At 49.7% G+C, this 24,140-nt stretch overlaps 2 protein-coding genes across 2 annotated transcripts in view; both read left to right on the forward strand.

The window, feature by feature from the left end:
- Positions 1-9,735: 9,735 nt before the first annotated feature.
- Positions 9,736-15,634, forward strand: Aqp3 (aquaporin 3 (Gill blood group)). The gene is made up of 6 exons (XM_047524841.1): positions 9,736-9,928; positions 12,861-12,987; positions 13,323-13,460; positions 13,816-13,934; positions 14,269-14,486; positions 14,578-15,634. The coding sequence occupies exons 1-6, from the start codon at positions 9,821-9,823 to the stop codon at positions 14,744-14,746; spliced, it is 879 nt and encodes a 292-aa protein (XP_047380797.1). The 5' UTR covers positions 9,736-9,820; the 3' UTR covers positions 14,747-15,634.
- Positions 15,635-24,051: 8,417 nt separating this feature from the next.
- Positions 24,052-24,140, forward strand: part of Aqp7 (aquaporin 7) — a 47,025-nt gene continuing 46,936 nt past the window's right edge. The window contains exon 1 of the mRNA XM_047524785.1: positions 24,052-24,103. The gene's annotated coding sequence lies outside the window, so the exon portion shown is untranslated. The remainder of the gene's footprint in view (positions 24,104-24,140) is intronic.

Raw genomic sequence — 24,140 nt, forward strand, 5'->3', positions numbered from 1 at the left:
CTGACTCTAAATAAAATATAAAATAGGACTGAGAATGTGGCTCAGTGGTTGAGTGCCCCTGAGTTCAATCACCAGTACCTATCCCTCCCCACAAAAAAACACATCAGTGTACCAGGCTTTATTTTGAGCAAAAGAAATGACCCCATCCCTTATACATTGTTGCAGCTCACAGTCCACATTGTTCTTGGCTCTTTTGTGTCTGTTTCACCTTGGGGGTTCCTTGGACTTTCTGTAGTTTCTCCACAGGCTCTGGGGAGGTCCAGGGGTTGCAGGCCTGTTTCAAACCATCCTGTTTCATTCCCAGAGAAGCTACAGGCCCTTTCACAAACCCAACTTTGGATTATCCTTGTGGGAATCTGCACCCCAGGTAGAATTATAGCAGTTGGCTCCAAGAGGTGCAGACACCAGTAACAACCAGGGATCTGAGCTGTGGGCTTCTTGCTACCTCAGGTCCTGAGTTGCTCTTGCTGGCCTATTTCCCCACCTATAGAATAGGCTTGTCGTGGCTTTATCAGGTGCCCCACGTGGCAAGGGAAGAGGACTTAAATCTCAGAAACCCAAATACCATCCCTTCTGCACTCTGCTCGTGCTTGGCACTAAGCCCCTCCCATGGCAGTTCCAACCTCTTTGCCTCAGACTTTCTCAGGAAAGTAGGTGAGGAGGCTGGGCTCCTTCGGTCCAGCATGACATTTGTCTGACTATTCAGACTCCAGTCTGAACAGGAAGTGTTCAGGCTTTGGCTGAGGGACTGGATGCAGGAGGGTTGGGAATGAGTATTGGTCAGAAGCTAGAACCTCAGGAAAAGGGAAGGAGAGAAGCCTTCCAGGAAAATTTACATGTTGGTGTGCACAGGATGGTGCACCTCTTTGTGCTGGCCCCTGCACTTAATTCTGTAGGTGGATGTGGATAGGGTAGGTTTCTCTCTGACACGTGGCATGATTTGTCTTGTGCTGGGTGGCCTCACATCTGTATGCACTAGTTTTAGTGTGTGTAGGTTTTTGCCCCCAGCTCTGGTTTGCTGAAAAAAGGGAAATCTTGAATTTGGAATAGCAATCATAAGATAAAGCTCTCAAATAGGAGGTAGGAATTCTGGACTCCTTTCTGTAGCTAAAAATAAAACTTCCCATTTTGGGGTTCCAGTTCCCCTGGTTCTGATTGACCTTCTAATCCTCTCTAGTTCAATTTAGTGAACCTTCAAAGAGTTCTATCTGGCTGTGGTATTGACAACCTCTAAACTAGAATCCTTTTAAGTGAAGATTCCCTCGGACCAATTCTTACTTGAGAAGAAAAAGAGTAAGACCCTAAAGCCTAAGGGTCCATGCAGTAGGCCATATTCAGTGAAATCCTGAGGACTGCTCAGTCCCTGACCTATTGAGATTTGGGCTAACCAGTCTCCCCTCAATATACATGCCACCCCCCAACATCCGGTACTTGCTTTGTGAGTCACAGATTAATCCCTGTGAGTGATAAGGGAGAGGGGAAGCCTGGGGCATGTGAGTCACCCCTAACCTTCATAGGATAGGCCAACCTGCCCATCCCCCTGCAGCAGAGCGGGAGAAGGATACATCTCAGATTGCCTCATGGGCCAGGTGTGGTGGCACATACCTGTAATCCTAGCTATTCAGGAGGCTGAGGCAGGAGGATGGCAAGTTTGAAGCCAACATAAGCAATTTAGCAAGATCCTATCTCAAAAAAATAAAAAGTGTTAAGAGATATAGCTCAGTGGTAAAGAATCCCTGGGTTTAATTCCCCAGTACCAGGAAGGGAAAAAATAATAATAATGTCCTATGGGACTAAGGGGAACCAAAAAGAGGGGTGTTCCAAATCCAGGAGACTTTCTTCTCTGGCACTTCAGTTTCTCAAAGGTGGATGGGTTTATATGAGGCTCACAGAAGTGTAGGAACTTGTCCAGGGTCACACACAGAGTGTGCATGGGTCGCTACAGAGAATCATGGGTGTCCTGGCTACAGCAGCGGCTGCTGAGCCTGGCCTTTGTGGACCCAAGGATGAGGTAAGGAAGTCAGGTCTGAGCTGCAGCTATTAACAGCAAGACCTATAGAAGCAGGGTCAGGGCTAGGAGAAGATAGTGGAGAATGAGCACTTTGATCCACCTAAGCTCAAGCCTAGAACTCTACTCTCTGGCTGGGAGCCCCTCAAAAGCAGGACCCAGCTCTCCACTATTCTGCCAGACTAGAAACCTGCAGCACAACTTGGGTCTGCCAAAGACTAAAGGCCAAGATTGGGCCTTGACTGAAAGGGTGAGGAACGTAGAGATACAGTCCCTGTTCCACTTGTCCACCAACAGTTAGGATGAAAAATAGTTATGGCATCCTGGCCTTTCCCTAACTTCCCTCTACAACAGCCCCACCATCTCTCAACCTATGGGGTTTCCCTGGAGCCCCACTAACCCCCAGGACTAGAGACCATCAAGAAGTCATTCCTGACTGCAGACTCTCCTGCTGCACCCTATCCCCTCCCCTGAATCATTCTCCTGTGACTCCTCTCCCTTTGGGCAGGTAGCTAGTGGCTGCCCTATAATTAACTGTCAGACTGGGCTGGAGTGAGGGGAGAGTATACTGGTGCTCACACACAGTAATCACCTTGTTGGCATGCCAAATGCAGACCCTCTCCCCTATTCCACACCTCCTTGCCCTTAGACCACAGACCCTTCAGAAAGCTATCATCCTGTTGGTTCTTGGCCCACCTCAGGTTCAGTTCCTGTCTACCCAATTCTGCCAACCTTCCACTTCTTCAGCTTTTGGACAATGTGCCCTCCTCGCCTGCTTCCTGAATCCCAAATTCACACCCCCTCCCTCCCTACAGCAATTGCCCTGCATCTGGCCTCTTTTCCTCCTTTATGACCTCCTCCCAAGCTCCTGGCCTCTGTCTCTCCAGCTCCAACCATCATCCACTCAGCAACCAGACCTTCCATATGACAAATGGAGACCAAGTCACTCCCCAACTTAAAATCTTCAGAGCTCCCCTTAACTACTTTTTTTAAATTTTAAAGTGGGGGGGCTGGGGAGATAGCTCAGTCGGTAGAGTGCTTGCCTTGTAAGCACAAAGCCCTGGGTTCGATCCCCAGCACCCAAAAAAAAAAAAAATTTTAAAGTGGGGAAAAACTTGTCAATTTTAATCTTATTCAGAACCCTGATGTAAAATGGTTAAAATGCTGTGGTTGAAGTGTAGTCAAGGCTCTGCCCCCTTGGTTTCCCTACCCCATCTCTAGCTGTAGCAGTACCTGTGAGAACTTTCTCAGAGCCCTGGGCTTAGAGAAGCCCAGTTCAAATATCTCCTGCTCCCTTAGTGTAGGACCCAAGACCCTTCCTGTACATACTGTTCTTCCCTAGCCTCTCTACTATCATTCTCTTCATGCCCAGACAGTCATCCCTGCCAGAGCCTGGTCCAGCAGTCTCTCACTTCCACAAAATCCCCAGCCAAATGTTTCTCCAGAAAGCCCTCTAATTGTCTTAGCCCAAAGGATGCTCCATGTTCCCTTTCTGTCTATAAGGGACAGCTAATATTCAGGCCCTGGTTTGTGAGAGCATGTGAGCTCTCCTTTTCTCCTTGATCTCTGATCCTGACCTCTCATCTTTTGGAGTGATCTATCCTGGCTCTAGAAGCTTTCCTGCCCATGAGGATGGAGATGGGAAATCAGAAAGCAGGACCTCCAGGGATCTGGTCCCTGAGGTGTGAACCAGAACTCTCCAGGCACCCTAGGCCTGTTATCAGTGATGGCCTGGTCTGTGTCAATTAAATGTCACTAACTCCCCTCCCCCTGAAGCTGGCATGAGGATGACCCAAATGTCTGGCAGTTGGCCTCCAGACCTCTCAACAGATCCCCATATCCTATCTCTGGCTTTTATAAACACCATACCCAAACCCACAGCCAGTCCCATACAGGGACACACATGGACATGCACACAGACCCCTGAGGGCACACAGATATATACAGGGACCCCTGTGGATACACACATGCACACACCCAGCTAAGCATGCACATGAATGTGCATGGATAGTCACACAGAGGAAATGCAGCTCTGGTTAGAGTCAACTTTCTTGTCATGTTGACTATGTGGAACAGTGTTCAAAGTCTGAAATATCCTCCAGCTTGTTGCATTCTTACAGAGGCTCTGGGAGTGCCTACAACTGAAACCTCCATATGACTTATGAAGAAATAGATGCTGAGGGGTGGAGGAAGAGAGCCAGTCTAGGTCACCTGACTGGTCAGTGGCCAGGCCAAACTTCAGGGCTGAGATTCTGGGTCTGCCAGAGGTCTCTGGCCTGTCCACATAGTCCCTATAATTCTGGGTTCTTCCTCAGCAAAGGGCCTAGACCTCAGTCACATCCTTCTGCTGCCTATTATGACCCTCCACTGTCCTAACCTCTCAGGTGGCTGAGGGCAGCTCAGGGACACCAGCGGGTGAACACAGAGGTTGATTTTCTCAAGGTCCAACTGGAGATCCATTCAGATGTGCCCAAGGCACTTCTTCATGGGCTCTGGGCTACCTCACCTTTCTGGAGACTGGGGTAACTAGGTTGGCGCAGGAGGAGGAGCTGCCTGCCCGCCCCCCAGTCTGGGGACGCTCATAATTGGGTGATTCATCTCTACTCTTCACTCCCCATTCCACAGCCAGCCCCCGACCCTTGAAGCCAGAAGCAATAATACTGTCTGACAGTGACCTAAGTGTGGGGACACATTCTGGAAAGGGGGCAGAGCATGGAAGGGCTCAGTGGGTTTCTGAGTCCTGACTCACTGCTCCCCCTGTGGCCCCTGGTTTCTGCCTTCTTCACCATCTCCTCATCCCCACAGGTTTGAATCTCAGCTCAGTACTCTAGTTGAGTGACTTTAACAGGTGGCTTCTCTCCAAACCTCAGCTGGGTCATCTGTGAAATGGGGAAAACACATCCACTTCTGGAGGTTGTTTTGCAAAGTGGGAGGAAGTGCTTTGTACAATTGAAAATGTCTGTGTGTCTGTTTTGCTCTGTCCTTACCATATCCACTAATGTTCTAGAAGAGGTTAGGGGGTTGGGGGACCCTGGAGGGCTCTGGAGTGAGTTGCTTTCTACTATTTCCACCCCACCTCTGACTCACTGATAGCAAGACACCTGTCTCCTTTGCTGCAGGCTGTTTTCATTCAGGCAGGAAGAGTTTGGGGGTCAGGAAATAAAGGGTGTGCCACCCTCCCCCCTAAAGGGCCCCAGCCAGCCCCTCTGGTCCGGCAGGCTGAGACTTGCACCTTTTGCCCTTCCCTTGCCTGAGAACCCACTCCCCCAGCTCTGAACTTAAAGGAGTCATGGCCTCCCACGGGAGGATATGCTGTCCAGGCCCCTTCCTTGCTCAGCCTCCAGCCCAGGTGAGACACAGGCCTTGCTCAAGATGCCCTAGGAGGAGGTGGGACCTCCTCATCGGCATCCTCCCAGAGTTCCCAGAGGGGCTGGCGCCCAGCCTATACTTAGCCCGGACCTTCCTTCCGAAAGCATAAGAGGAGCCTAGAGGGTTCTGGGTAAGCTGTGTGACTCAGAGGGTTGAGGCCTCCTCACCAACCTGCCTCTTCTCTGTGAAACCATTATTGATTCTGCCTTCTGCTCCAGAGAGCTCCTATCACACCCACTAGAATGAGTGTGATATCCCCAGAATTGCACAGTGAGGCAGCCACACTTCTGCTCCATACTCAGGCTAGCCTGGTACTTCGGTTCAGGCATCCCCTAACCCCTCTCCATCCCAGATGACCCAAGAAGGGATAACAGGAATAAGACGCCCTTAGAAAGCATGGCAGCCTTCGTCTCCTCCAGGCCGGGTCCTTTCATATCCATTAAGAAGCATGAAAACCTACCCATTCATACCTTCCCAGTTCCAACCCTAATCATTCTAATAGGCATATGTACATACATGTATAAACATGTGTTTACACCCTAGTTATGTATATGAATGAGTTTGGCCAGAGTACATGGGATCATGGTCCTACATGTGGGGCCCTGGTTGAGGGGACAAGGGGATCTAGGTCATTGAGATCCAACCCTTGCTTCACTTGCCAAACCAATTGCCTTGATATGTGGCTGCACCAACTGGAGGTGGGTCACAAAGATGCTCCTATGGTGAACTGCAGCTCCAGAGTTACAGACAGGCATGAACAACATTCACACATAGACTAGCATGTGTAGCTGTACACATGTATATAAATATCGCTTAATGTAGCCAGGCATGGTGTCTTGTGCCTATAATCCCAGCAACTCCAGAAGCTGAGGTAGGAGTATAGTAAATTCTAGGTCACCTTGGAAACTTAGTGAAACTGTCTCAAAATAAAAAATGAAAAGGGCTGGGGATGTAGCTCAGTGTAGAGCACCCTTGGGTTCAATTCCCAGAACTGCAATAAATAAATAAATGCTGCTTAATGTGAACAAGACAATAAAAATCCATAGTTGTGTGACACCTCTCCCCTCCTCATGCCACCCATGTGAGTTGAGTGTAAACACATGAGTATGCAGGGACCTTGAGTGTGCCTGCTGGTGGCAGAGCTGTCCCTGGTTTTCTCCCCAGGCCACACTTAGCTGCCAGCAGGGCCAGAATGTGACAGCACGTGGTGCTGTGGGCTGGGTTTCCTGTTTCTTTCAAAGTCAAGGAATTCCTACCCTGTGCTGCCCTTGCAGCCCCACTTGAGGCAGTGAGGGGGCTGAGAGGCAACCCACAGGAGGGAGAACAGAGAGGGCAGCCTGGAAGGAGGTGTTCCCCCACTCCCATAAACTGTGGTTGGAGCTCTGGCACCAGGAGTCTATGGTTCCATCTTGAGTCACAGGCTGGCAATAGGGCCAGTGGGCAGGCACTCAGTGATGGCTCCCTGATTCACCATGGAGCCTCCTAACCCAGGGAGGGGATGTCTAGGGAAGGTGCATCTCTCTGGGCCAAGGGCGGTAAGAAGCTCATATATGGATTCCATATATGTGTGAGCCTATGGCTAGGCTCTCATGTGAATGGGATCACATGAGCATGTGAGCTGAGCTCAGTGTCTATAGGCGAGTGTGACTATAAACTGTGGGGGGTGTGTGTGCATGTATATGTCTGCATGTGTGTGAATCTATTCTATGTATGTATTTATTTTCTTCTCTCTCTCTCTCTCTCTCTCTCTCTCTCTCTCTCTCTCTCGTTTTTTTTTGGTACTGGGAATTGAACCTGGGGCACTTAGCTACTGAGTCATATCCCCAACCCTTTTTACTTTACATTTTGAGACAGGGTCTTGCTAAATTGCTTAGACCTTGCTGAATTACTAAGGCCAGCCTTGAACTTGTGATTCTCTTGTCTTAGCCTCCTGAGCTACTAGGATTACAGGTGTGTGCATTGCCCTTTTTAACTTTTTAAATTTTGAGACAGAGTCTCACTAAGTTACTTAGGGCCTTGCTAAATTGTTGAGCTGGCCTTGATCTTGCCATCCTCCTGCCTCAGCCTCCTCACTGGGATTATAAGCAGGCCCACTGTGCCCAGTTCTTTTTTTTTTTTTTTTTTTTTTTTTGAGTGGGGGAGGTTTACTGAGAATTGAACCACTGAGCTACATCCCAGTCTATTTATTTTTATTTTGAGACAGAGTCTCCCTAAGTTTCTCAGGCTGGTTTTGAACTTGTTATCCTTCTGCCTCAGCCTCCTGAGTTGCCGGGATTACAGGCATGCACCACCACACCCAGAGACCCTGTGCATATTTTTCTAAACATCACTTCTTTGGACATGAACTGCCTTTGGGTCTGGGAGTCCTCACTTCTGACAACCATTCCTCCTGAAAACCATCCCTCAAGGGACAAATTCCCAGGGCCCTTAGCCCACATGGACTAAGTCTCTCTGGAAAATGTGGTTTCTTTGGTCTCCTCTGGCAATGCTGCCAAGGATTCAGGGGTGAGAGCAGATTATTTGCTCTCAGTCCTGCTCCAGACCCAGGCTATTAGCCATCAGTGGCTGTTGTTGCTCCTCCTCCTCCTCCTCTTCCTCTTCTTCCTCTTCCTCTTCTTTTTGTTACAGTACTGTGGATTAAACCCCAGGCCTTGCACATGCTAGGCTAGCACTCTATCACTGAACTACAAATTCAGATTTCCTGATTATTGAATGCAGCATAGGGGCTGGGGATGTATTGCAGTGGCAGAGCACATGCTTTCAATGCACAAGTCCCTGGGTTCAAACTCAAGCAGAGGGGTGGGGAAGCCAGTTGTGGTGGCATATGCCTGTAATCCCAGAGACTCAAGAGGCTGAGACAGGAGAATCATAAATTGGAGGCCAGCCTCAGCAACTTATTGAGACCCTGTCTCAAAATATTAAAAAAGGGCTGGGGATGTGACTCAGTGGTAAAGCATCCCTGGGTTAAAAATCCCCAGTACCCTCCCTCCCAAATATATATGTCTATGGCATAGATATTTCCCCACGATCTCCCCTCAGATAGTGTTGACACGCAGTTTGGCCAGTTCAATTTCTTTTTTTTTTTTTCTCTTTTTTCTTTTTTTGTAGTTGTAGATGGACAAGAATACCTTTATTTTATTTGCTTATTTTTATATGTGGCGCTAAGGATCAAATCCAATACCTCATGCATGCTAGGCAAGCACTCTGTAACTGAGCTCCAGCCCCAGCTCCTCACTCTCTTAAAGTGACAGACTGTTTCTTGATGAGGAGATCAGCCAGAATGGGAGAGGAGAGGGTTAAAAGCAGTAGAACTCTGAGCACATACCTGTAATTCCAGTGGTTGGGGATGCTGAGGCAGGAGGATCATGAGTTCAAAGTCAGCTTCAGCAACTTAGTGAACTCCTAAGCAATTCAGTGAGACTCTGTTTCTAAATAAAATATAAAAGAGGGCTGGGGATGTGACTCAGGGGTTAAGCGCCTCTGAGTTCAATCCCTGACACCAAATACAAAACAAAAAACAATAGAACTCACCTGGCTGGCAAGATGTACATGTGGCCTGTCAGGACAACTGCCCCTCAGCCTCCAGAGTCATGTGAATAGTGAACATGTACATATGTGACAAGTTCACTTAACCGAGCCATGTTCAACAGACCATATTCAACCCAGCCATGAGGAATGCCCAGCAAGTGTGATTTGGCACACAGGATCTACGTTAAGTGTAGACGCAACTGGCCAACACATGCAACAAGTGACATATAGTACAAAATAAGTCCTGTGCACTCTGACTGGAACTTGGCACGTATGTTCTGCGTCCCCACCTGGGTCTGGATTGTGAGAAGGTCTTTTCTGACTTGGGGCCCACAACCTCCTCCCTCCAGCCCCCTGGACCTGAGGACTCCTGAGTCCAGACATAGGTAGGGTTGGGGCTGGTTCCTTTCCTCTCTAACGGGTGTCCTGTCACCCCCAGTAATGGGTTGCCGACGCAGCTCACCATGAGACCTCATGGGTCCAGGAGGTCTCTTTCTTTGGCAGCTCCACTCTCCCGGCTCCAGTGGTCCTGCAGGCTGCCTTCACACACACACATGCACCACACCCACTGGTTCTTAGATGCCCTCAGTCCTCTCTCAGCCCCCATGACATCCCTCCTAAGTGTCCTGAGAGTGCTAACCCACCCTCAAAGCTCCTCACACGCTATGTCCCCTAACCACCTTCACCAGCTCCCCCAGGCTAGGCCGTGAGCGGTGGCCGCCCATTCCGCCCGCGCAGGGCTCAGCGGGCGGGGTGGCGGGCGGGCGTGGCCCTGTCTCCCGCGTGCCTTATAAAGGGCGCCACCGGCGCTCCAGGACACTGCTCCTCTCGCCCGCCGCCTGCCGCCCGCCGCCCGCCGCCCGCCGCCCGCCGCCCGCCGCCCGTCAGCAGGATAGCGCTGCCGCTTGCCCAGCCATGGGTCGACAGAAGGAGTTGGTGTCCCGCTGCGGGGAGATGCTCCACATCCGCTACCGGCTGCTTCGCCAGGCCCTGGCGGAGTGCCTGGGGACCCTCATCCTCGTGGTGAGTGGAGAGAGCCGAGCAGCTCTTTTCCCTCCAGCTCCGGTGTGCCCCAATCCCCTGTTCACCAGAGGGGCTGTTTCAAGACAGCCCCGATCCACTCCCTGGCTTTGACTCCCAGGCTTAACCCCGAGGGTCAAGCTGATCCCCAAAGCCCTCTTTCCCACAATTGTAACCCCAGGTCTGACAGTTCTGACTCTTGCCAGAAAGACAGCTGTTACTCTCCAGGTGACAGCTCTGCTTCTTTACCCCTCTACTGGTGACCCAGCACAGGCTGAGGAGGGGGGAAGCTCACCCCTACAGAGTGGGACCTCCCCCTCCTCCTGTCTCCTTAAGTTCCTGGAGTCCCAGCTCTGGGAGGTAGTGGAGACAGAGGCAAATGGACCCCTATTAGATTAGTTGGGTCCTGTGTCTGGCCCCTAATGAATAATTAAGCCTCAGAAAGTCCAAAAGTTGCAGTGAAGTGAGGACAGTATGCCAAGGGGTGAGGGCAGAGGGCACAGGCCACACAGGCTGCAGACAGCAAAGTGGGAAGAAAGAGAGGTCCTGAAGATCAGAGGCTGTGGAAGGAAGCTGGGCCTAACACGAAGGACCTGGGGTTGCTAAAAACTTTCTCCCTTTCTGCCAAGTGACTCCCAGATCCTATCACTCACCCAGGCAGATGCTGTTGGTCTCTGTGCAGAAGATGGTTGGCCCTCTGAGTTATGCCCACCGTGGGATCTTTGAGTGAGATACTTCTCCCTGCTTGGGGTTCTCAGTCCCAGTTATTCCTTGGTTACGCCAGCTTCGCTCAGGTTTTTCCTAGGTGGTTCTGTGTGCACTTCTTGGGTCTGGCAGATGTACCAGTTATGGTTTCCATTTCCTGTCCCAGTTACTTTCTGATTTTCAGTCACTTGTGTGGTTACACCTGTTTTCTTCTGGGCTCTGTTGCTCTATTGCAGTGGGTGGGTTACTGGGGTTACTCCCACTCCTAGGCAATTCAGACTAGCCAGCTCCCTGGGGACTAGGAAGCTTAGCTAGGAGTAAGTAGGGCTCTGGGAAGCCTACCCCAAATGGTGGTGGTGGTGCAGGAGGCTCCATGGGGAGAGGAGGGCCTAGATTTATCTCTGACTTCAAAGACTAGTAGCGCTATCAGTTGTCCCCATTCTCTCTCCCCGTGCCAAGAAGGGAGTAGTGGGAGGCATTTATCACTCTTGCCTTGGAACCCCTATTTCTTTTCTGATTCATGAGTCTAGCCACCTCTTTTGGAATAGCCAGGATAAGGGAGGGTGTCTTCCATTTTCATAGAGGGACCTCCTTATCCTTTCCCAAGTCTCAGTTCAAACCCTCCCCCCTGCAAGGTAGCAGTCAGTCCCCATGCTGAGCCCCAGGATCATTTGGCTTATCCCAGATCACAAAAGGAGGGTGTTAGGTTTGTGCAGAAAGCTTTCAAGCTCAGGTAGATGTGAGGCATCAGGTGTCAGTGAAAAACAGAACCTCAAGGGCTGCCCATAACAGTAGCAGCCAGTCTTGGGGACCCCCTAACAGGTGGGTGAGGGCCTTGTATACCTCTGTATGTTGGGGACTTATAGCTGGCAGTAGCAGAAATGGGGTTGTCTTTGAGGTGAGGGAAGCCCATTTTTTTGGAGAACCTTAGTAGAGTGGGGGCAGGGGTGCTTGCCAAGAACTTGGGGGCAGGGAGGTGGGGAAGGAAGAGGAAGATTAGCCCCAAGGTGGTGGAACTGGCTCTGAAAGATCCTCCCTCCAAGACCTCTTGGGATGGAGCCAGGTCTAGGCCTCAGGCAGGAAAGAAACGAAGCCAGAGCCTGGCTGGGCAGAGTGCCCCAGACCCTCACGCGTCTGCCCCCACCCCCCTGACCAACACTTTTACAATCTCTGATCTTTGCTCTCACCTGCCTGCACACCTTTGCCCTGCTGACTTCCCACTATCTCTTGGTCTTTCTGAGGGATGATAATCAAAATGCTTAATATAGTGTAAAGGCACTGACCCATTAGAATGAACTGGATCCTTAGCACAGTTCCAGAAATTGCCTGCTATGTCAGCATAGAAGCTTTAGTCATGGAGGAGTGGGATAGGAGACCCAGGATGGGCTGGAACAGCTTTGGGGGATGCTGGGGGGTCAGGGCAACAGCTCATGACTGCAGAAGTATTTCCATATTTAAACAAGAGGAATAAACATATAGCACATTCTGTGCTTCTAGAATATTGGGGTACTTGTTCCCCTTTAATCCCCCCATCCCAGGAAGAATTTAGAACTAGTCTCCTTACTTTCTCTGCCCTAGATCTAAGTGAAAGGAGCCACTCAGATCCCTGCATTTAGGACCTCCAAATACGAGTGGTGAACCTGGATCCCTGAGGGTAGAGAGATCAGGACAGCTAGAGAGAGAAGGCACTGGGACAGGGACAAGTCAAGGAAGTGAGGGTGCTAAGAGGGGAACATGGCAAAGGCCAGGGGTTCTGACATCTTAGATTCAGGAATGTGAGTGGATTCCACCTCACTTTTGGTCCCCTCCCATATACTTTGTACCCCCTCTACCACCTGAACTCTCCTCCCAAACTAAGCAACTGGGGACCACCTCTGTGGGCCAGGCCAGAATCTGTGCTACAGTGAAAGCTGTTCTCCTATACCCACCATCTGTTAGGACTCAAGAGAATTCAAAGAATACGGTTCAACCATCTTCTGTGCACCCAGTCATAGAAGTCCTTTCAGGCCCTTCCAAGCATCCTGTTAGATTAGAACTGGAATATGAGGGGTGGGAGAGCACGTCCTCTTTTTCTCAGGGAGTGGAAGGGATTTGGGTCAGATTCCAGGAAGGACCTCCAGTCCTCCTGGTGGTATCGGGGAGGTTTCTAGCATCATTCCTTTCCTCAGGAGGGAGAGTTAGGCCTTAGAGGGGCCTCACCCTTTCTGCCTTGTTCTATTTCCTGACACAGATGTTTGGCTGTGGCTCAGTGGCCCAGGTGGTACTCAGCCGGGGTACCCATGGTGGTTTCCTCACCATCAACTTGGCCTTTGGCTTTGCTGTCACCCTGGGCATCCTCGTCGCTGGACAGGTCTCTGGTAAGACTTTAATCTCATCCTCAGTTCATGTTCCCACGAGGTGTCCCATTAGCGTGCGGCATTTCCAAGGACAGATCAGAGCAATGGCCTCAGCTTTGTCTGGACTCTTAGGAGAGGAGGGTGGAGAAGAAACTGACACTTAGAACCTTTGACTCTCACCTTGGAGTCAGAGATTATCCCAGCCACTTTGTTACATAGTCCAACTGCTATTCTGTATAAGAAACCCTTCTCTATATCTCTTTTCGCCAGGGCCAAAGAGGAAGAATATGTGGGGGGGCCTGATCTCCCCACTGTGGTGGGCTGTAAATAATAGTTTCTATCTCCTCTCTGCTCAGGGGCCCACCTGAATCCTGCTGTGACCTTCGCCATGTGCTTCCTGGCACGTGAGCCCTGGATCAAGCTGCCCATCTATACCTTGGCTCAGACACTGGGAGCTTTCTTGGGTGCTGGGATAGTTTTTGGGCTGTACTATGGTAAGCTTTCCCCACCCTGCCTTCTTCCACTGCCCACCCCCTCAACTTGGGTCCTGTTGGCACCAGGCCTTTTAATGACAGACAGCTGGGGCCTGCCCTGGCCTCAGGATCATGACTCATTCATTCATGCACAGGCCCAGGGTAGGGGGCACAAGGGGAAAGAAAGGAGTTGGATAACAACAGAGTGTCAGGCCCTTTACCCCACCCCACCCCACCCTACCCCTTGTGCCTCCAGATTGATACAGCTATGATTCTACTTACACATGACCCCTGGAAGAGTGGGGAGGGCTGGGCCTGAGAGGGGAGGCTGGGCTCAGGCCTCTGCCCTCACCAACTCTGTCTAATCTGTCACCAGATGCAATCTGGAGCTTCGCCAACAATGAGCTTATAGTCTCAGGCCCCAACGGCACAGCTGGCATTTTTGCCACCTACCCTTCTGGACACTTGGACATGGTCAATGGCTTCTTTGACCAGGTATGGGCTTGGGGACATCTGAGGGGAATGCAACGAGGAGGGAAAAGTGGCCCTGCTTGTTTATGGGCTGGCTAGGGATCAGAACTCCTTGACTATAGCAGAGCTTCTCAATCTGTGGGGACCCCTGCAACAGAAAATGGTGGCAGGTTCTTTTACAGCATAGGGCTTCCCCAGTGAGTTCTTACCTTCACAAACATTCCAGCACCACTGCTTTATGTATAGGGCAGGGCATGAGAGAGGACAGGATTCTAGCTCCAGGCAACACAGAGGACAGAAAGGGAGAGATCAGAGGGGGAAGGGGACTATCCCTCACCCTGTTTTCCCCACTCCCCAGTTCATAGGCACGGCCTCCCTCATCGTGTGTGTGCTGGCCATTGTTGACCCCTACAACAACCCTGTCCCCCGAGGCCTGGAGGCCTTCACCGTGGGCCTTGTGGTCCTGGTCATCGGCACCTCCATGGGCTTCAATTCTGGCTATGCTGTCAACCCTGCTCGGGACTTTGGCCCCCGTCTTTTCACTGCCATTGCTGGCTGGGGCTCTGAAGTCTTCACGTGAGTACAGCCCCCATCCCATCATCTTACCCCAGGCTGCCTCTCCTCTGCCCTGCCCCACCCACCCTGACTACGTATATCTGTCCCCCAGGACGGGCCGGCACTGGTGGTGGGTGCCCATCGTCTCTCCTCTCCTGGGCTCCATCGCGGGCGTCTTCGTGTACCAGCTCATGATTGGCTGCCATCTGGAGCAACCTCCACCTTCCACCGAGCAGGAGAATGTGAAGCTGGCCCATGTAAAGCACAAGGAGCAGATCTGAGTGGGCAGTAGCCATCCCTCACTGCCCCGTCCCTTGAGCATTCACTGACTGTGCAGGCGTTACTCCCTGGAAGCCCCCTCATGATTCCCCTCCCAGGCCAAGAAGCCCTACCTTGCTGGACAGCCCCCTTCAGGATTTCCACTGGACCCTGCCCAAAAGGACCTTAGGTCACCAACCCCTGGTGGGACAGGGAGAAGGGCCAGTACATTTTGTCTCCCAAAGGGAGAGAATGGGCAGCAGAGTGTGTGTGTGTGTGTGTGTGTGTGTGTGTGTGTGTGTGCGCGTGCGCGCGCGCGCGCACGTGCATTTGCGTGTGTGTGGTTTCCCAGATATTCAGGGCAAGGGACCAAGCTTTCCCAAACTTTCCCAAAAGGATCCTAGTGGTGCTGGGAGCCAGGGGAAGGGAGAAGACAATGAAGGCGATGTGTCCACCTGTGAGGACAACGCCAGGGTGTGCATGTTTCAGGGGCTCCACATGAAGGAGGATCCACATATGTGTGTTTCTGAGTATGTATGTGTCTGCCCTTTTTTCTTAGTGGGGCTTCTCTAGGCTTTGGGGAGGTGGGATTTGGATGAGGGAGACCACTGCTCAGGTCTGGAGCTCTGGAATCCCGGAGTAGGAACTGTGTAACATGTTTCTGTTATAATGTGGGCATGGCAGGGGGACGTCCAGGTCGCGTAAGTTTCATGTTTGCTTTTGTTTTATTTTTGTTTTGTTTTTTTAAAATATATATATAGCAGATGTTACTATCTTAGGGATGGGGGTGGGGAGACTCCATTTAAGGATCTTCACTCCTTTAATCCTCCACAATGTACTCCTTTGCCTTTTATAAAAAAAAAAAAAAAAACCAATAAAATGTATGTCTAAAACTGCCAATTGTGGAAATCGCTTTGTTCTCCTGTTTTTCTGAGGCTGGTTAAGAAGTTTCCAGCCCAGGTGCCCCGCTGGGTATCTAATCTGGTCAGGGTGCCCTAGGGGTCATACTCTAGCTCTGCCTAGGGGGAGAGGGGTCAGTCACACAAAGAGGTCAGACTGATTCTTTGCCAAGACTCCCAGCTTTCATCCTTCAGGGCACCTTCAGCACAGTAAATGACATCTACTTAGTCCCTGCACTCACACCTCACCTTAGGAAGGCAGGTTGAGCCCCACAGAGGGAAGAACCATCTCTCAGACAGAGCTGTCCAAAGGGGAGAACTGAGGAAGTGGGTTCCCCATTGTTGGATGAGACCAATGGACTGGGAACCTGTATTGTTCTCTACTACCTATTAACTGTTTAAGCTCCTTCACCTCCACCCAGACCTCAGCTAAGACCCCCTTAGGCGGTTTCCCTGCCTCTAGGTCTGTGATACCAGTCTCTGAAGCCCTTAGAGGGATCTTTTGGAAACCTCTGCTGAAAGAGGGCTCTTTCCATGGTTCTCCCTGTCTATCCAGAGGTAGTTTAAAGCCCTTTATCTGACATTCAGGGCTTTCAGAACCTGGCCCCTGACCCTATTCATCCCATCACCATCTACCCTCCCAGCCTGCTTTCCTGGCTCTGTGCTTTCCTGCTTTGGGCCTTCCCTCTGAAGTTCCAACTCACAGACTTGTTGGTTAAAATCTTCCTGATTACTCTGCAGCATGTACAACCAGAAGAATGAACAGTTATACTCCATTTATGTATGATGCATCAAAAGGCGTTTGACTATCATGTATAACTAATTAGAATAAATAAAAAATGTAAAATTAAAAAAAAACAAAAAATTCCTGATTTATTTTAATAAAAATTCTCTAAGAAGTAAGTCACCCCACTCTTTCCTATTCTTCCACCATCTTCTACAGTCACTTGCGTAAGCCCAGAAACCACTACTGTTTGCCCCGTCCTCTCACAGCTTCATTTCTTTGATCTGAAGCCCCTCTGTAGTCAGTGGGGCCAGGGTTATACCAAGGCCTGCCAGCACCCTGACTGCCCAGGGACAGAAGGGGCTATGCACACTTGTACCCAGGAAGTTCTTCCCTATTCCACCTTGCTTACTGGACCCTACTTAAGTTTCACCAGGAATACAAGGGAAGCCCTCCCTCTCCAAACCCTCATGCAAAGTTAACCCCAAGAAAGTCAGAATATCCCTGGGTCAGACAGGAGAACTGAGCTTTTAATAGAGCCTAAGCCGGCTAATGCTTCTTGTCCCTCCACAGATGAGGAGACCATGGCCCAGAGAGTGGATGGCAAATGCAGGTCACACAGCCTGGACCCTGACTGGGAGGTAGGAGTGGGAGGAGGCAATTACACCTCAGGTCTCTAACCCTTCCTTGTCCCCAGCTCCCAAGAGGCGTGTCTGGAATGCTGGAAGGACCTGAGCCAGAAGGGAGTGTCCCTTTCCAAGGCCCTGAGGGGAGGAAGGGTAAACCTCAGGAGGGGAATGTGGCTGCCCAGTTTCATTCCGGCCACACCGGTCCCACCTTTGGTTCCCTCACCCTCCTGTTCTCTTCAGTGTGCCCCATGTCATCTGTCATCCCTCTATTTCAAATTCTGCTTTTGACCCTGACCAGTCGTGGCAGTAGGCCTTCTGGTGCCATGACTAATGGGTCGTCAAACCTGGATTCCCGACCTAAGCAGCTGTGTGACCCGGGAGTGCTCATATTCTTTCCTGAACCTCAGTTTCTTTACATGTGACTTGGGGGTTAACAAAGAGGAAGTAATGGACAAAAATTCATGAAAAGGACTTAACAGAGTGACCAGTGGATGGTAAATACTCAAAAATGTCACCTCAGGGTTTTTCCTGCAGAAGCAGAGATGGGGGGGGGTGGTAGCAGGAGTGGGGGAATGTGTGGAGGAGGGATGCTAAAGGCTGTTTTTTAAAGGTCATTGAATTCAACATCCTCTTCCGCCTCAGATTCCTTCCACAGTTCTGAATTTCCTGAGAGAGGGGAGGGAGGAAGACTGGGCTGATGACTTGCTCTGCCTTGATTCTAGAAAGTTCTTGGGAAGGAGAAGAGGAAGAATAGAGGGCCCACGAATGGGTGGGCAGGGCAAGGGATTATGTTGGATGGAGCATCAGACCTCATGGGAAAGGGCAAGGCCTGGCCAGGACCAAGAGCAATGAGCGGGAACAGGAGCCATGCTTCCACTGTGTGACCTCTCCAGGAGGGAAGCTCCCTTCTTCCCTACCTCCGCTCCAAGTGATTCTTTTCTTTGACAGTTCTGGCTGTTAATTCTAGAAGGAAAACGTCACCTCCTACAGGTGTACTGGCTCCATTCAATGTAATTCATTTTCCAAGGTGGTCATGGACAATCACCCCGTGGAAGCATTGCCACATCCCATGACTCACCAAGGGCTCCATCTCTGTCCTCTGTGCATCAAGCCTTCTCCACAGCCCACTTGGGAAGCACCCAAGCTTTATCAAAGTTCTGACTTGCTCCAGTTGAAATCAGCCTCCCTGAAACTTGAGCTTGATTCCTGTTTCCTTGCCTAGCCGCATCTGTGACTGTCCCTGTGCACACATGCAGTGTGCATTTCTCAGTGCTTCTGTGTGGGCCTGACTTTCAATATGTCCAGTTACATTTTCATGGGTCTGAGCCTCTGGGTGAGCATCTCTGGCTCTGTCTGTGTTTCTGCCACTGCCTGACTCTGTGTACCTCTACATGAACATCCTGTGCACCTTGGAGTACATCTCTGTGTGTACTCAGTGCACATTTCAACTTCTACCTATGATTGACTTTCCTGCCAGCCCAGTCCCGCTCCCTTGTCTTACCCCAGGGCATTCCTCCTCCTTAATTCCAGGTAATGAGTTCCCTCCTTGCTAACCCTTTCTCCTTGATTTTGTTTTTGAGAAAATCTGGGTGGGGCACCATGCTTGTGGAAGCGTGGGTGGGGTAGAGTTGGGTGGGGTGGGAAGGGGAGAAAGGGACTCCACCCAGTACAGAGACCCCAGAGGCCAGAGACAGCTCAGATCTCCCAAGTATGGGTCTGCGGAGGTGCTGTCCTAAGCAGAGCCTGTACTTCCTCACTGGAAGGCAAGAACCAGTGCTCTCTGGGGTTGGGCCCCTGAGATGAGAGCCCAGGGAATGCTGGTAGTGTGAAGGAAGGAGATTTGGAGACAGGGCCCTCAGGGAAACTCAAAGGGCTTGCCAGTAGAACACTTGGGTCCTAAGGGGCAGAGAAGAGTGCGTATATCTGCCCAATTGCTGGGAATGGCCTTCTCGGGAATTGAGGGAGGGTCTCCATGCCTGGAGCTTTGGCTTTTGGTGAGAGGTTTATTTGAGGTAAGGGAGGGGGTGGCAGCAGGAACAAAGAGGCTGTCTGACCTGGGCACCTTGGTTATGGCAGGTGCCGGGAGGGACCATCTCCTCTTTGTGTGTGTAAAGGAGAGACTGAAGACCGGGGTCTCACTGAGGGTCACAGAACAGTGCAGTACAGCAGAGCCCAGACTAGAGTGCAGTCTTCACACCCTCATCACCCCAACCCCACAGCACTTTGTGACATCTCAGGGAGCACGGCTCTGAAACCAGAATGACAGGGTCCAAACCAGCCCTTCCCAGCCATGAGGTCTGATGCAGGTGAGAGTCTCCATTTGCCCAGATCATCTCTGGCTCACCTCCATGGATCACCTCAACTGGGCCCTTTTGCCTTCTGACTTCCAACTGGCTTTTGCAAGTAGGAGGCAGAGATAGGAAATCAAAAAGCAAGGAGAGTGGGAGGAGAAAAGCAGGATGTTTATGCCTTTTCCAGGGCTCCAGCTTCTGTTGGATCTCAGAATGCTGCAGTCTCCTCTTGCCTTTTCTGTCAGAGGGTGTAATGGCTGCCTGTTCTTGTAACAGTGGTCTACTTTATGCTTTGAATATAACCTTTGCTGCTCTTTCACTGCAACTGTTTTTTTTTTTTTTTTTTTTTTTACTTTTTAAAATTATTTATTTTTAATTTGTTCTAATTAGTTATATATGACAGCAGAATATATTTCAACTCACTGTACACAAATGGAGCATAATTTTTCATTTCTCTAGTTGTACACAATGTAGAGTCACACCATTCGTGCAATCACACATGTACATAGGGTAATACTGTCCGACCCATTCCACCATCTTTCTCAACCCCCATACCCTCTCCCTCCCCTCTACCCAATCCAAAGTTTTTCCATTCTTCCCTTGCCACCCCACCCCCTGCATTATGGATCAGCATCCACTTATCAACAAAAACATTTGACCTTTGGTTTGGGGGGATTGGCTTACTTTACTCAGCATGAAATTCTCCAACTCTATCAATTTGCTTGCAAATGCCATCATTTCATTCTTCTTTAAGGCTGAATAATATTCCATTGTGCATATATACCATAGTTTCTTATCATCTACTGAAGGGCATCTAGGTTGGTTCCACAGTTTAACTATTATGAATTGAGTTGCTATAAACATTGATGTAGCTATGTCACTGTAGCATGCTGATCTTAAGTCCTTTGTGTATAAACCAAGAAGTGGGATAGCTGGGTCAAATGGTGGGTCCATTTCAAGTTTTCTAAGGAATCTCGATATTGCTTTCCATAATGGTTGCGCCAATTTGCATTCCCACGAGCAATGAATGAGTGTACCCTTTTCCCTTGCCAGGACTTATTGTTGCTTGTATTCTTGATAATTGCCATTCTGACTGGAGTGAGATGAAATCTTAGTTTTGATTTGCATTTCTCTAATTGCTAGAGATTTTGAACATTTTTTTCATGTATTTGTTGATCGATGTATTTCTTCTGTGAAGAGTCTGCTCAGTTCCTTTGCTCATTTATTGACTGGATTATTTGTGCTTTTTGGTGCTGAGCAACTTATTTTTTAAATGGACATGTTTCTTCCTCTTCCTCTCTCCCTGCTCCTCCCTAATCTCTTCCCCTCCCTAATCTCAGGGGAAACAGGATTAACTTTCTTCCCCATCCTAGGTAGTGTTATCTTCTGTCCCTGAGTGTAGGAATGAAGTAATTCAGACTTTGGAGATGGTACCAGAAGATCTCAGAAATGACTGTCTCCCAAATTAACAAGTGAATTACAACTCCAGACAGAGAACTCTTAGAATGTAGCCTTTGAGTCACCTCTTTAAAAGCTCCCTGTTCCTTCTGATGCGCAGAATAACAGCTGGGCACAATGGTGTGCTCCTGTAATCCAAGAGGCTTGGGAGACTGAGGCAGGAGGATTTTGAGCTCAAAGCCAGCCTCAGCAATTTAGCAAGGCCCTAAGCAACTCAGTGAGACCCTGTCTCTAATAAAATATTTAAAAAGGGCTGGGGATGTGGCTCAGTAGTTAAGTGCCTCTGGGTTCGATGCCCAGTATAAAAAAATCACGGCTTTTGGGACAGGAGTGCCCTGTGTTTCTTCTTTCCTAGCAAAGCGATAAGCCTTCTTTTTCCTTTTTCTCAATTGTGTCCTTATTATTGGATTGGCATTAGGGACAAGGATCGAGTTTTTGGCAACATTCTTAGTCCTCAGCAAGGCACTGTGAGGGTGCTGCCTGTTCCTGCTGGACCCTTGGTTTCACCTCTCTGTCTTTGGTTTCTTCACCTGTAAAATGGTACCTACCTCATTAGATTGCATAAAGTGAGGATTAAACAAATTAACATGTATCAGCACAGTGCCAGGTGGAGGAGTAAGTGACGGAGAAGCAGAGTGAGGATGACAGCCACGGTGATGGTGTTGGCAATGCCTTCTTGTGAGCTCCGTGTGTACTGTGAGGAGGGACAGCGTGCAACCAGCCCTGGAAGCGAGACACCTGATTCCCCAAGGTGGACCCTCCTGTGCCAGAAACTCAGCGCTTCCACGGGGCCGAATCCACCTGGGAGTCTAGCCTCAATTCCTCCAACTTAATGAGGTCAGCTTTCCCTGGGAAGACAGGTGTGGAAAACTGGATGCCAGAGGCCCTTTCCCACTCTGACCCTCCTCCAGAAAACTCAGATTGCCGAACTGGGTATCCCGTCATCTTGTGGGGCTCAGTAGCTGATGGGGGTTGAGAATAGTAGTGGTGATAAATTTTGCATTTAAGGGTAATATGAATAGGGTTAGGGAGGGAGTCAGTTACAGAAAGTTTGAGGGTAAAGCGAAATCCCATCTGTATTCTTTTTTTTTTTTTAAAGGGACTGGGCATTGAACCTAGGACCCTGTACTCCGAGCCACATCCCGGCTTTATTTATTTATTTAGATTTAGAGACTGGGTCTCACTAAATTGCCCAGGCTAGCCTCAAACTTGCGATTACAGGCATGCGATACTGCATCCAGCTTAATCTGTATTTTCTACTCTTATTTCACAACCTCCTATCAGGAAGTACTCCCTAAGGTTTCACTGTCATACTGCTTTAGTTCCTCAAAAATGAGGCAGAGATGATTACATGAATGACGTGAAAATATATTGTGTACAACCATAGACATGAAAAGTTGTACCCCATTTGTGTACAATCAAAATGTGTCTATAAAAATAAAAAAAAATATTTTAATTAAAAAAAAAGAATGAGGCAGAGAGGCTGGGTGTGGTGACTCACACCTGTAATCCCAGAGGCTGGGTAGTATGAGGCAGGAGGATAGAAAGTTCAAGGCCAGCCTCTGCAACTAAGTGAGGCCCTAAGCAACTTAGCAAGACCTTGTCTCAAAAAATAAAAGAGATGGAGATGTGGTGCAGTGATTTAAGTGCCCCTGGGTTCAATCTCTAGTAACAAATCAAACAAACAAGAAGAGGCAGAAGTCAGGTGTGGGAGGGTGCACCTATGGTCTCAGCTACTTGAGAGGCTGAGGCAGGAGGATTGCAATTTCAAGGCCAGCCTTGGCAACTTGGTGATACCCTGTCTCAAAATAAAAAATAAAAAATGCTGAGGATGTAATTCAGAGGTTGAATACCCAGTACTGAAAAGAAACAAAACAAAACAAAACAAAACAGAAAAAAAACAAAGAGGCAGAAACCAGCACAATTACTATGACTCTGGAAACCTTTCCTCGTTCTTATCCACACAGGGTTTTTTTGTTTGTTTTGGTTTTTTGGTACTAGGGAGTAAAACCAGGGGCACCTAACCCCTAAGCCAGATTTCCAGGCCTTTTTCTTTTATTTTTTTGGGAGGAGTAGTAGGAATTGAACTCAGGGGCACTTGACCTCTGAGTCACATCCCCAGCCTTTTTTATGTTTTTATTTTTTGGTGCTGGGGAGTTGAACCCCAGGCCTTGTGCTTGCAAGACAAGCACTCTACCAACTGAGCTACATCCCTAGGCTCTGAGGCTGGCTTTGAACTGGAAATCCTCTTGCCTCAGTCTCCCAGAGGTGCTGGGATTACGGGCCACCATCCCTGGCTTATTTTTTATTTTGAGACAGAGTTTCACTAAGTTGCTTAGGGACTCACTAAGTTGCTAAGATTGACTTCGAACTTGCAATTTTGCAATTCTTCTGCCTCGTCCTTCAGAACTACTGGGATTACAGACATGTGCCACTTTCGACCGGCTCGTCCACACAGTTTTGAGAGCAAAGAAAGGTCTGTGCTGCCTCCCATCCCTCCACATAGCCAAAGCACCAGGAACCTAGGGAGTACTCATTCAGGAGTTTTATGGGACAGCTGAGGTTGATAATGGGGTGGGGTTGTGAGTGGGTTGAAGATGAACTAATTTGACCTCCCTGTCCTGTTTCAATTACCCTCCACTGCTCTCTAGCCTCCATCATGTTTCTCTTTATTTCGGGGGTGAGGGGGCATGGATACCAGGGATTGAACTCAGGAGCACTCAACCACCAAGCCACATCACCAGCCCTATTTTGTATTTTATTTAGAGGCAGGGTCTCACTGAGTTGCTTAGCACCTTGCTATTGCTGAGGCTGGTTTTGAACTCTTGATCCTCCTGCCTCAGCCTCCCGAGCCACTGGGATTACAGGTGTGTGCCTGGCTTGTTTCTCTCTTTTAGCGGTGCTGGGCAAGTGTTCTACCTCTGAGCTACACCACCAGACAGCACTCCACCTTTTTTCGTTTTGTTTTGGTACTGAGGGTTGAACCTAGGGGGTGCTTTACCATTAAACTACATCTCCAGAACTTGGGATCTTTCTGTCTCAGCCACCTGGGTCACTGGGATTATAGACATGGGCCACCACACACAGTCCACCTTTGTTGAAAGCTCTGGTGAAGGGCAGTGAACTCTCACTAGGCTTCCTTGTGGTGCTCAGATCCAAGAGGCCTAGCTGGGAGAGGTCGGGGGGAGGGGAGAGAGGACTCTGGGATCCCTGATAATCATCTGGATACAGTCCATTGCTCATCTCCATGGAGATGTCCCCCTCCCCCTTACATAGCTGAGGAGGCACCTGGAATGTCTGCTACCACCCTCATCCTTCCCTCTCTGCTCAGGTCCCTGCCAAGGCTAACTGGGAGGAGGTGGCTGGCCTGAAGGAGGAGGTAGGCTGTGGGCCCCAATTTGAGGGAACGCTTTCCT

Source organism: Sciurus carolinensis, chromosome 14 (genome assembly GCF_902686445.1).
Source record: "Sciurus carolinensis chromosome 14, mSciCar1.2, whole genome shotgun sequence".
Lineage (NCBI taxonomy): Eukaryota > Metazoa > Chordata > Mammalia > Rodentia > Sciuridae > Sciurus > Sciurus carolinensis.

Bases quoted from the DNA above. Each gene is read 5' to 3' on its own strand.
- Aqp3 (XM_047524841.1), top strand. From the start codon at position 9,821: ATGGGTCGACAGAAGGAGTTGGTGTCCCGCTGCGGGGAGATGCTCCAC. The intron at 9,929-12,860 runs GTGAGTGGAGAG...TTCCTGACACAG, and splicing joins TGGGGACCCTCATCCTCGTG to ATGTTTGGCTGTGGCTCAGT. The intron at 13,461-13,815 runs GTAAGCTTTCCC...ATCTGTCACCAG, and splicing joins AGTTTTTGGGCTGTACTATG to ATGCAATCTGGAGCTTCGCC.